Source organism: Panthera pardus, unplaced genomic scaffold, assembly GCF_024362965.1.
Source record: "Panthera pardus isolate Hobbes unplaced genomic scaffold, ASM2436296v1 HiC_scaffold_10, whole genome shotgun sequence".
Classification (NCBI taxonomy): Eukaryota; Metazoa; Chordata; class Mammalia; order Carnivora; family Felidae; genus Panthera; species Panthera pardus.
The window spans coordinates 93,870,765-93,884,289 of NW_026526655.1; the positions used below are offsets into that span (position 1 = coordinate 93,870,765).

At 40.4% G+C, this 13,525-nt stretch overlaps 1 protein-coding gene across 1 annotated transcript in view; it reads left to right on the forward strand.

Annotated features, from left to right (window-relative positions):
- Positions 1-1,671: 1,671 nt before the first annotated feature.
- The window catches only part of MCM6 (minichromosome maintenance complex component 6), a 38,672-nt gene continuing 26,818 nt past the window's right edge, over positions 1,672-13,525 (forward strand). Inside the window, exons 1-4 of the mRNA XM_019454825.2 lie at positions 1,672-1,873; positions 5,392-5,538; positions 9,810-9,920; positions 11,085-11,334. Of these exons, the coding sequence (XP_019310370.1) occupies positions 1,767-1,873; positions 5,392-5,538; positions 9,810-9,920; positions 11,085-11,334 (615 nt within the window). The 5' untranslated portion in view covers positions 1,672-1,766. The remainder of the gene's footprint in view (positions 1,874-5,391; positions 5,539-9,809; positions 9,921-11,084; positions 11,335-13,525) is intronic.

Sequence of the window (13,525 nt, forward strand, 5' to 3'; positions counted from 1 at the left end):
TCCCAATTCTCTGAGCGAGCCTCGTTCCAAATTAGCCTGGAACTCTGCACTCTTTTTCCTTGCTTTTTTCCTTCTGTACATGAGACTAAAGCTCTGAGAAATTGACGCTGAGGATAGAAGAGAAAGAGAAGGGCAGAAAGGAAAAATGGTAAAGAAAGATGAGAACTTTGGAGAGGAAGAGACACAGTTGGGTCAGCAAACTGCCCTGGTTATCTTCTGAATCCATTCTTAGTGCATGAGGGTTATGATTGTCCCGTAGCACAGTGAGTCTGAGGCTCCTAAAATGCATGCAAGTGGTGATGTCCAGAATCTGGAGCTTGTGAAGAGCTGAGGGATACAGGGCCACAATGGTTCCCAATCCCCTTCAAATGAGGTAATACATACAGTCTCAGATACACTGCAGTACATCATCAGCAATGGACTGTTTTGTTAAATCTGGTATGTGAAGAGTGTATCTGTGGGGGGGGGGGGGGGGCTGATGTTAAAGTAATTACTATAACTTCTGTCACCCTGTTTGGCTTTAAGAAAAAATTTTTTCATGTGTGGAAACCTCAAGAAGGAAATGGTCCAGGCTTCTCTTAATCTCTTACAGGCCAAAGAATCCCAGTTGGTGATACACAAGGTAGAAGTCATCAGCACCCAGAAGCTATGATGATGAGGGATAGAAGCAGAAAAATGTTCACCTTTAGTCTAGAAGGCTGACCTATATAGCCTGTATAGTTCTGATAAGGATCAAATACTTGCTGGTTGCTACATTTTTAATATAGAAAGAGAGAAATCTTGTGAAAGTAGTTTTACAAGTAGAAATTCGAAGAAAACAGTAATGATCTAATACTCCCTGCACGTCCCCTCCTCCCCCTTGAACACTATATAACCACCAGCTTTCATACAGCAAAGGTGCAGGTCTTTCTACCCACAGGTCCTGTCCTTAAAATTGCTAAGTTGCACTGTAAAACCTCTCAAGAATTCCTTCTTGACAGGGCTCGCTCAACAATCCCACAACAACAGGAGTGAAGAGGGTCGCCCAACAGAGTTTCAGGAGAAATGAAGGCTCTGGGACCAGACCACTTCAGGAACTCACTAAAGAAGAGGCACCAACAATAGATGGCTAACCAAGAATAGCCAAAGAGATGGGAAAAAAGCAAGTGGAAGGAAGTGGGGTAAAGACGGCCTGAGAGGGAGTAAAGAAAATCAAGAGGGCGCAAGCCAACAGTTCTGTTTAAGAGGGGAATTAACCACAGTAACTGCCAAACTCCGTACCTGGTACTACGTCTGTATCTCTTTGGGCTCTTGCACAGTTATATTTCCTCCACTTACAACGGCTCAAGCAGGTCTGAATCTTACTCATTTTTCTCCTCCATAGAGCTTTATGTCTACTGCTCAATTAATATCAGTGAAATGATATGAAAAACATGTGAAAAGCCACCGGAACACGGATCCCACTCGTAAATCTGTTGCAGAAACCAAATTGCCAGCGACAAGACCACACTACGCAGGCGCAAAGGCAGAACCCGCTGGCTTCCTCCCGGTCTTTGCATTTGGCGCGAAATCCCGGCTCTGTGGGCTGGACTAATGCAGAAGCCACGCTCATTGGGCAGGTTTGGCGCGAAATCCTCGAGTTCCTGCGCCACGATTGGTTCCGGCAATCCCTGTGGGCGAGGGGGCGGGCGGTAGCGGCGGCGGCGCGCGCAAAGTGGTGGCGTCTGTGGTGAAGTGATTGGTAGTGGTGGAGCGTGGCGGTGGCGGCCCCTTAGCACTGAACAGCCATGGACCTCGCGGCGGCAGCGGAGCCGGGCGCCGGCAGCCAGCACCTGGAAGTCCGCGATGAGGTGGCGGAGAAATGCCAGAAACTGTTCCTGGATTTCTTGGAGGAGTAAGTCCGCGGGCGCCCCTTCCTCGCGGAACTTCCCCGAGCTGCCCCTGTCCGCTTCCGGAGCCCGGGAGCCCGCCGACTCGCGGCTCCCAGGGCCGGGCTGGGCCCTAGGGCCGGCGCATGTTGGGGGGGAACCGGGGGCCCGCGCGCCTTGCAGAGCGTCCTATTCCCCACTCGGGGTTTAGCCAGGTCGCCGCGAGCGGTAAAATCCCATCTTGAGTCCTTCCTCAAACTGCCAGTGCCGTGGGTATGCGCAGCGCTTTGGTCCCGTCGTTCAGTCCTCACAACCTGTAAGGCTGGTGATCCCGTCGCCCCTGGTTACCTGAGCGGAAACGGAGGCTCCGGGAGCATAAGTAGTAGCAAGACCGAGTGGGGGCCCCTGCAGAGTCCTGATGGGACCGGGCACCCAGGCCTCTGGTGTTGGGGGCGCCGAGGGCCCGGGCTGCCTTTGGAGCCCATGGAGATAAAGGCACTCGAGTGAACCCTGAGGACAGACAGATGCTCGGGTGAGCCCTGACCTGCTTCAAAGTGTCTGAGCGTATTCCCCTCCTTCCCTCCATCCTTCCGTTTCCTTCCACCGCAAGCCCCCGACCCGCACATACTTTTTTTTTTTTTTTTTTTTTTTTTTTTTTTTAAGTTGCCTTCTAGGCTCCTGGCCTCTCGTAATCCCCCACTGCCTGGGTTTCCGCCTCTGCTGCCAGTTACTTCGTGCAGATGTATTACTTCTTTCCTTAAGAGGATGGACCTTGGAATGTCTTGTGAAATTTTTTTTAATTGTAAAATATACATAAAACTTACCATTTAACCTTGTTTAAGTGTAGAGTTCGGTGTCATTAAGTATGTATATGCACTTTGTTAAGCAACTGCCCCCACCATCCAACGACTGAACTCTGGTCTTCCCGAACTGAAACTCTGCAGCCACTAAACAGTTAACTCCCCATTCCCCCCCGCCCCCCGCCTCGCCCCAGCACCTGGCAACCACCATTCTACTTAACCATGACTTTCACTGTTCTAGTTACCTCGTGTACTTGGAGCTATACTTGGAGTATTTGGCCTTTTGTGACCAATTTATTTTACTTACCATAATGTCTTCAAGGTTCATCCACGTGTACAGCATTGTGTCGGGATTTCTTTTTAAGGCTGAATAATACTTCACTGTATGCATATACCACTTTTTGTCCATTCATCCATCCATGGACATTTGGGTTGTTTCCACACTTTTATTATTGTGCATAATTCTGCCATCTCATGAAATTCTGATACATTTGAAACCATAATTTATATCCCCCGTCTTTAGCATTGTTATTCTCTGCCTGACAGCTATTCATCTTTCAAAGCACAGCTAAAGACTCATACCTCCTTTGTGAAACTCTGTAAATCTTTCAGGCAGCACCAATCCTTTCTTCCCTTATGCTCGTAAGGTGCCATTTTCCATTATCTCTGGTAATGAAACTTACTGTGTCTTTACCTGTCAGCCACTTCCGTCTTGAATGTAAATCCCATCCTTAACCCCACCTAGCCACCACACCAAATTACAAAAGTCCTCAATTAATGTTTCATTTTAATGAAGAATATGATTGCCTTAACTGCCTTGCAGTTTACCATACAGCTGGATGCTGGGGATAATGATGAATGAGAGAAATAAATCACTCTGTTTGGGTGGGGGTGGGGGGGTGTTAACTCCCCCTCAGAATTCCAACTTTGATTTGCCCTTGTTTATGGAGTAAAGTCTCAAATTCTTCACAGCTCCTCTTCCCAGTTTCATCTTCCACAACCAGCCTGTCATCTCTGTATTCCTCTACCTTTTCTGACATTGCCACTTGAAAACATCTATAGTGAGTCTAACCACTACTGGAGTTTTTTTGGTGTTTGTGTTGCTTTGTTTTCTTTCAAATTCTAAACATCTTTCAAGGCTGAATTCCAATGTCCTCTTTTTTTAAATTTTTTTTTAACGTTTATTTATTTGTGAGAGATCAAGAGAGACAAAGCGTGAGTGGGTGAGGAGCAGAGAGAAAGGGAGACACAGAATCCAAAGCAGGCTCCAGGCTCTGAGCTGTCAGCACAGGGCCCGATGTGGGGCTCAAACCCGCAAACCATGGGATCATGACCTGAGCCAAAGTCAGATGCTTAACCAACTGAGCCACCCAGGTGCCCCTCCAATGTCATCTTTTAAATGCTTGAAGCCTTTCTGGATGTTCTTGTTGGGCAGAATTATTTATAATCCCACAGCACATTTTTTGTATCTCCTTTTTTTCTTTTGTTAAAGGAACGCTTAACATGAGATCTACCCTCTTAACAAATTTTTAACTATGCAATACATTATCATTGACTGTAAATACAATGTTATACAGTAGATCTCTTAAAGCTTATTCAGTCTCACTTGACTTGCTTAGTAACTCCACATTTTCCTCCCTTGCTCTAGCTTCTGGCAGCCATCATTCCACTATTTAATTAATTAATTAATTAATTAAAGTAAGCTCTGCACCAACCTGGGGCTTGAGCTCCCTGCCCTAAGATCAAGAGTCACATGCTCTACCAACTGAGCCCACCAGCCACCCTCATTCCACTTTGATTCTATAAATTTGACTATTTAGTTACTTCATATAGGTAGGATCATGCAGTATTTATCTTTCTATGATTGGCGTATTTCATTTTGTATAATGTCCTCAGGGTTTATCAATGTTGACACGTATAGCAGAATTTACTTTTTAAGACTGAGTAGTGTTCCGTTGTATATGTATACATTTTCTTTACTCATTTGTCATGGACATTTAGGTTCTCTTGCTACCTCTTTAATAGGAGGGTATGATCCTATGATCATGTCAGTCCTAGGGCAGGAACAACACTGTCATTTTTAGCTTTAAGTATCTCTGGTGTAATGCTTTGCAGATAGATGTTCAGTAAATATTGGACAGCTAGGTATGCTGTATTTGAAGAAGGAATTGATTTTTGGTTCCAAGTGAATCTGCATTTATGTTAAAAGGACAAAAAGCAAAAATGGTGGTGGTAATCCTTAATTTTGTGTGTATATGTTTCTGTTTTTCTGAGGACTTGGGCATTGAAGCACCTCATTTCTGTATTTTTATTCATGTTCTTAAATCAACAACTAGTCTGTCAGTTTTCTCTACAGAAATTGAATCTTTGGATTTAATATTTTCCAATCTTAACTATATACAACAATAATAAAAGGATAGTTGGCATTTTTTATTAGAAAATATTAAATGAAGAAATGCAGTTTAGGCCTAGTTTTTCTGTGTTCTGGGCTCTGTGCAAAGCATTTACAGGCTTTCTCTCATTTAAACTTCATAGTAATCTTATGAGATAAATGACGTCTTAATTTTTTTTTTTTTTCAGAAAGGTGGGATAAGTACTTGCCCATGTTATGCACTTAGTGAAATGAGCCTGTCTGACCCTAAAGCTGATGGTCATTTTAACCGATACACCGACTTATCAGGCATTTGGATTCTTCTTTTTACTGCATAATTCTTCAATTTAATAGGACTTGTGTGTATCTACAGGTTCCAGAACAGTGATGGAGAAATTAAGTACTTGCAATTAGCAGAGGAGCTCATTCGTCCTGAGAGAAACACATTGGTTGTGAGTTTTGTGGACCTGGAGCAATTTAATCAACAACTTTCTACCACCATTCAAGAGGAGTTCTATAGGTATGTTATATTAATCTTCTTTACTTTAAATAGGCATGGAACCTGTGAAGCCAGCTCTTCTAGGACTGGAAGTACTCATTTGTGAGGCAGAAGGAGAGGCCCTTTGATACAGCCAGTGGTCATTTTAGTATTGCTCTGAACAAATTTAGGTCTTTGTGGAGCTGAATATTTGACACGTCCAAATGTTGAAAACCTTTGCTTTCTATGTAGTTTTCCTAAGTTTTCAGAGGATCGCTTACTTTCTGTCAGGCATTCAGTGCTCTTGGTCTGTCATTCATTTAATTCTTTCCCTTGCCCCTAGGAGTAGGTATTTTGAGAAAGTGTGTGGATCCTGTTCTTGGTCAGGGGTGTCTTTAAAGAAATGACATTGTTGTTCTTAAAGGTTAATTTTCTTCTGATTATAAAAGTAATGTGTATGTTGTAGGAAATAGAGAAAGTAGAGATGAGTAGAGGGAATACATATGTAATTCCACCATCCATAGATAACCATCATGAGCAGGTCTGCAAATGTGGAATTTCCTAAGGATCTTCTGGCACGTTTTGTTGTATTTCTAGGTGTATGTAACTATTGAGATCATATTGTAGACACAGTCTCCTGCCATTTCACATAACAGTGTAACATTTTTCCATGTCATATAAAATCTTTTGAAAACATTTTTTTGAATGTTTATTTTTGATAGAGCACGAGACGGGGAGGGGCAGAGGCGGAGAGTGGGGGGACAGAGGATCCGCAGCAGGCTCTGTGCTGACAGCACAGAGATTGGGCCTTGAACTCACAAACTGTGAGATCATGACCTGAGCTTAAGTTGGAAGCTTAACTTACTGAGCCACCTAGGCGCCACTTGAAAACATTAAAAAAAAAATTTTTTTTTTTTTTTTTTTTGAGAGAGGGAGAGACAGAGCGTGAGTAGGGGAGGGGCAGAGAGAGAGGGAGACACAGAATTTGAAGTAGGCTCCAGGCTCTGAGCTGTCAGCACAGAGCCCGATGCAGGGCTCGAACTCACAAACCATGAGATGATGGCCTGAGCCAAAGTCGGATGCCCAACTGACTGAGCCACCCCGATGCCCCTATTTTTAATTGCTGTATAAAGCAAGAAACATCTTTTTACATAAATCTTTGTCAGCATTTAGATTAAACAGATGTGAATATATGTAAATAAAACCAGGTTAAAATAAACATTGTGGACAGTTGTGAAAGAAAATTAAGACCCAGGAATAAGGAGAGACAGCCCCATTCCTTTACATGGTAGGCTGGGAGATGGAATACCTGTTTCAATGTTTCTAGCCATTCCAATCATCAAGAATGGTTGGGGGTGATAAGCAGCAGATTTTATTGTGAGAATACACACCAGAAAAAGTTGTGAGGGAGGTAGAAAGTCCGGGCTGGTAGTAGAAACACCTCTACTCATACCTCGTACATAGGCTATGCAGCAGTTCTGTCTCCTAAAAGTAGCTCATTTTTCAGGGGTGCCTGCATAGCTCATTTGGTTAAACATGCAACGCTTTTTAAAAATTTTTTATTTATTTTATGTTTGTTTATTTTTGAGAGCGAGCACGAGCAGGGGACAGACAGAGAGGAAGACAGAATTTTAAGTGGACTCTGCTGACAGCAGAGCACCTGACATGGGGCTCAAACTTATGAACCATGAGATCATGACCTGAGCCAAAGTGAGCCCCTTAACCAACTGAGCCACCCAGGTTCCCAGAAGCATCCAATTCTTGATCTCGGCTCAGGTCATTATCTCACCATTTGCGAGATTGAGCCCCACATTGGGCTCTGTGCTGACAGTGTGGAGCCTGCTTGGAATTCTCTTTGCCCCTCCCTTGTTTGCGCACATGTGCAACTCTCTCTCTCTCTCTCTCAAAATAAATAAACATGAAAGGAAGGAAGGAAGGAAGGAAAGAAAGAAAAGAGAGAGAAAGAAAGAAAGAAAGAAAGAAAGAAAGAAAGAAAGAAAGAAAGAAAGAAAGAAAGAAAGAAAGAAAAGAAAGAAAGAAAAAGGAAGAAGCTTATTTTTCAGAGGACTTCAGATCCCACTATTGAAACAAACCAAGCTGCAACAGCTATTGGGAACCTACCTCAAGAGGACATACACACTTCAGTCTAACCAGTCAAGTGGATTGTTAGTGCCAGTTTGCTCTCATGTCCATAACATATTGCTCCTCTCGTCCATTTTTCAATCAAGAATTAAACCTAGAAAAATATACTAGGCCTTGACACCAAACGGGAGGCCGTGTTGCTAGATTGTAAACCACCAAGATTGTTTAGGTATAGTCATCTTGGACAGAGGAGTGGCCTGTACTGTGGGTGCCAAATGATTATTTAAAGATAGTAGATGGGAATGCAAGCTGGTGCAGCCACTCTGGAAAACAGTATGGAGGTTCCTCAAAAAACTAAAAATAGAACTACCCTACGACCCAGCAATTGCTCTACTAGGCATTTATCCAAGGGATACAGGTGTGTTGTTTCGAAGGGACACATACACCCCCATGTTTATAGCAGCACTATCAACAATAGCCAAAGTATGGAAAGAGCCCAAATGTCCACTGATGGATGAATGGATAAAGAAGATGTGTTACATATATACAATGGAGTATTAGTCGGCAATCAAAAAGAGTGAAATCTTGCCATTTGCAACTACGTGGATGGAACGTGGATCCATGTGGATCCTCTACGTGGATACTAGAGGGTATTATGCTAAGTGAAATTATTCAGAGAAAGACAGAAATCCTATGACTTCACTCATATAAGGACTTTAAGAGACAAAACAGATGAATGTAAGGGAAGGGAAACAAAAATAATATAAAAACAGGGAGGGGGACAAAACAGAAGAGACTCATAAATATGGAGAACAAACTGAAGGTTACTGGAGAGGTTGTGGGAGTGGGGGATGAGCTAAATGGGTAAGGGGCACTAAGGAATCTACTCCTGAAATCGTTGCACTATATGCTAACTAATTTGGATGTAAATTTAAGAAAATAAAAAATAAAGCAAGTTAAGGGAAAAAAAAGAATACTAGATTATAAAAAGAAAGAACATAATCATGCACAGGAAAGAAAAAAGAATACAAATGCAATTATCTCAGAATTTTAAGAAAGACAAAAGCATGTAGAGCAGACTTTAAATAATTTTAATATGCTTCAGATTTAGAGATTTTTATCTTTGTTTTTATTATTTTTGTCATATTAGTTGAAATTGTTAACTTAGAAAAGATGTCCGTTATTTTAACTCCTTGAAAGAAACAAAATACAAATATTATTTTATTGCTATGATTACATTGATTACTATTTCTCTTGTGACAGCCTGTCATATTTAATAGTACCTTTCATTTTCCTAAACCTGCTGCATCATTCATAATGGCTTTGTTATGTTTCCTTACTGTGGGTTAAAAGGTCTTTCATTTATTGTGGCATTTCTTCCTTAAGGGACTGTAATTTTTTAATATATGAAACAAACAAAAGCTGGTGTACATAAATATGTATTCAGTTGAAATATGATAATAATGCCTTATCATTTTCCTCCTTAGGGTCAGTCATGTCAATAGAGATTGCATGAAATATTATAGCTCTGTTTTCACAATTGAATAATGAAGCTGAATTTATTTGTTATAATTCCCTTATCTCTTAATCTACAAGAAATTAAGTTCAGGAACCTTTTGGGATTGGATATGAAATAATTTTAGTCTGGTTTGTTCTATTGCTTAAATTGCTGGCCCTTGATGTCTTTATTTTTTTTAACATATGTAATTGTACCAAAGAAAAAAGAGAGATACAAACCAAAAAACACACTCTTAACTATACTGAACAAACTGATGGCTATCAGAGGGGAGGTGGATGGGGCAACGGGTGAAACAGGTGATGGGGATTAAGGAGTGCACTTGTGATGAGCACCGGGTGTTGTATGGAAGTGTTGAATCACTGTATTGTACACCTGAAACTAATATTACACTGTATGTAAACTATACTGGATTTAAAATAAAACAAACAAAACAACAACAACAAAATACAATAAATAAAGATAGTAGGTATTTGGGTATAGGATTTTATCGTTGGTGTTTCTGTTGTCTTAGATCTATTTATTGGGCTAGGAGAGGATTGGAAGACACTCATAGACCTAGAGTAGATGATAGAAGTGTCCTGCATAGTTAAATTTTAAGGCTTGGTTGTAACCAGGTGAAATTGCTTAGTCTTAGCTGTTTGCAAGCATGAAAGGTAAAGGGGGCCTTGGTAGGCCTCTTGAAGATGTCATGTGATTTTTGTTTGCTTTTCAGAGTTTACCCTTACCTATGTCGGGCCTTGAAAACCTTTGTCAAAGACCGAAAAGAGATTCCTCTTGCCAAGGATTTTTATGTTGCATTCCAAGACTTACCTACCAGACACAAGTAAGAGACTCTTCTTTGAAAGGAAAGGAATTCACCAAACAGTATACACATCACTTAATGGTTAGAAAAGTAGGGAGGTGGTAGTCTTCTATATGTAAAGAGTTAGGTTCAGTTATCTATAAAGTTTGGTTTTGGAGAAATCATTTTTCTAGGGATATGAAATGGAAAGTAAGTTAAAGCAGCTTCTGGGGATTGTCGTATTTCAGGACATCTTGCAGGGGACATTTGGGGAGAAATCAATCAAGTGAGAAAATAAGAAAACTGAAAATAGTCTAGAGAATTTCATGAATCTTTGAAAAATTTTGTCAGAGCTTAAATGGCATAACTTTAAAAACATTTTTTCCCTTTAGCAGTTATTTATTTTTTTTTATTTTTTATTTTTAAAAAAAAAAATTTTTTTAACGTTTTTATTTATTTTTGAGACAGAGAGAGACAGAGCATGAACGGGGGAGGGGCAGAGAGAGAGGGAGACACAGAATTGGAACCAGGCTCCAGGCTCTGAGCCATCAGCCCAGAGCCCGACGCAGGGCTTGAACTCACGGACTGCGAGATCATAACCTGAGCTGAAGTCGGATGTTTAACCGACTGAGCCACCCAGGCGCCCCCCTTTAGCAGTTATTTAAAGAATAAATACAGTGGAAGAAATTGAAGTGATATTTTGAAAACTTAAACTGTTGAAATTACTTGTAAAGTGGCCAAGTTATTTAATATAAAATGAGTTTGTGAGGTAAAGGAAGTGTTTCTGAACTGAGTTGCTGAGGTCTTTCGTATGATTACTATGAGACTAATACAGCTTATTTAGAAATAGTAGGTAAGCAAAAAATATATTTGCATATAAAATGGGATCATCTTGTTTTATAATTGTAATTTCATTGGTGTCCTTTATTTACTTTTTCATATTTGTGTATTTTGCTGTGAATACATAAGCATTGTGTAATTTAGGAATAGGCACATTGACTAAATCATTCTTGGAGAAGAATCTGCAAAGAATTCCTTCTTTCCATTTATTTATTTGTTTATTTAGTTTTTTTGGTTTTTTTTTTTTTTGGTTTTTTGTTTTTATCATAATTATCATTGAATACCCTGTCATTAAAATGAAAATATTTCTTAGGTTGAAAATGAATATTTACAATATTTACTAATGGTACATCTGTCTTTAAACAGAATTCGAGAACTTACCTCATCGAGAATTGGTTTGCTCACTCGCATCAGTGGGCAGGTGGTACGGACTCATCCAGTTCACCCAGAGCTTGTGAGTGGAACATTTTTGTGCTTGGACTGTCAGACAGTGATCAAGGATGTAGAACAGCAGTTCAAATACACACAGCCGAACATCTGCCGAAATCCAGTTTGTGCCAACAGAAGGAGATTCTTGCTGGATACAAATAAATCGAGATTTGTTGATTTTCAAAAGGTATTTTTTAACTTCTGTTTGTTTCAGATTCAGTCTATGCTAATAATTCACTTCTAGGCACATGGCAGTTGTTAAAAGCTTATTTAGACAATGTTAAATTCAGTTTTTATGTAAGTGGAAGATCATTATATGTGACTACAGATTTAAACCCAAAACTCTTAATGCCGATTTCAATTATCAATGTATAAATGTGTCTTAAACTTTAATAACTTGGATTGGAAGCTCCTTCAGACTATGACAGAATATTTTGTGAGAGAATAAATAGTAAACGATGATGATGATGATGATGATGATGATGATGATGATGAAGAACTAGTGTTAAAACTTTGAAGAAGTGGAAACTTGTTAGATACCCTCTCAAGTTGATGGTTAGGAGGGAGGGAGGCATGAATAAAAGGACAGGCGAAAATGGACATGTTTATTGATGGCAGTGAGGATTATCATGATTGAAATAGAGGAGCCAAATTGGAGATCATCTGGAGGATGATTTGGTGTGAGGCATGTAGGTACGCAGAGCCTTAAAATCTCAGGTTGGGAAGTTCAGACCTTTCTTGATAAAAAAGGGGAATATATGTGAACCTTTCTTTTTTAAAGGTAGATTAATGGGACATTGATGTATAGCATATAACAACAAACTAATAATGAGATAGTTGTAGTTACCTGGGCAAGAGTTGGATGGTAGCAATAAGAATGAGGTTGCAGGGGGCGCATGTCTCAGATCTGTACAGGACTTAGTAACTCTGTGATAGGCAAAGGAAAAGAAAAGGTGCAGCTGCTCAAGCACTCAAGCATGAGGGAATGAGTACCACACTAAAATAATTAATATTAACTTCAGTTTTTATCCCTTATTTAGTGTAGCATCAGTCTGTTACTTAGTTTATATGAAGCACATACTCCACCAACAACTTTGGGTAAGAGGTGTTTTGTGTTTGAAAAAGAACATAGCCAAATATAAAGTATAAATCTAGATTAGGTCTTGGTTTGAAAAAAACAAAAAACAGTTGTAATAAAGGACATTATTCACAATTGAGGAAATTTAAGGATGGTCTAGATAATAGATTTTATGGAATTAAATATTATTTAATTTTCTTGGTATGGTAAAGATACTGTGGCTATATAGGATGTCTTTACTCTTAGGAGACGAATGCTAAAATAGGGGTGAAGTATTTTGATTTTTATGCATTTTTCAAATAATACGGTAAAAATATGTGTGTGTCTAAGTAATATTGACAGTAGTGTTGGGGTGCCTGGCTGGGTGGCTCAGTCAGTTGGGTGACTGACTCTTGATTTCAGCTCAGGTCATGATCTCAGGATTGTGAGATCGATCAAGCCCTGTGTCATGATCTGAGCTGAGTCTGGAGCCTGCTTGGAATTCCCTTTTTCTCTTCTCTCTCTGCCCCTCCTCCGTTTGAGCCTGCATGCTCTCGCTCTCTCTCAAATAAACTTAAAAAAAAAAAAAAGGTAGTGTTGAGGTGGAGTGTATAGAGTATGTGAATTTTTTTTTTTTTATTTTTTTAAATGTTTACTTTTGAAGGAGAGAGAGCATGAGCAGGGAAGGGGCAGAGAGAGGGGGAGAATCAGAATCAGAAGCAGGCTCCAGGCTGTTGTTAGCACAGAGCCCGATATGGGGCTCAAACCCACGAGCCATGAGATCACGCATGACCTGAACTGAAGTCAGTTGCTCAACTGACTGAGCCACCCAAGCGCCCTGAGTATGTGAAATTTTTCATAATATTTCCCTGAAAATTTGGAGGAAGATGGAACAGAGCAGATATCTAACTACACAGTCAGGACAAGGAGGGGCAAAAAATTTTTTAGAGTTTTTTTTTTTTTTTTAATGTTTATTTTTGAGTGAGAGAGTGCATGTGCACTCAAGTGGTGGAAGGGCAGAGAGAGAGGGAGACACCAAATTACAAGCAGGCTCCACACTCTGAGTTGTTTGTGCAGAGCCCATCATGGGGCTTGAACCCACAAACTGAAATCACGCATGACCTGAGCCAAAGGCTGACACTCAACCGACTGAGCCACGAAGGCACCTCAGAAAAATGTTTTTTAAATTTTTTTATTGTTTTTTTTTTTAACGTTTTTATTTTTGAGACAGAGAGAGACAGAGCATGAATGGGGGAGGGTCAGAGAGAGAAGGAGACACAGAATCTGAAACAGGCTCCAGGCTCTGAGCTGTTAGCACAGA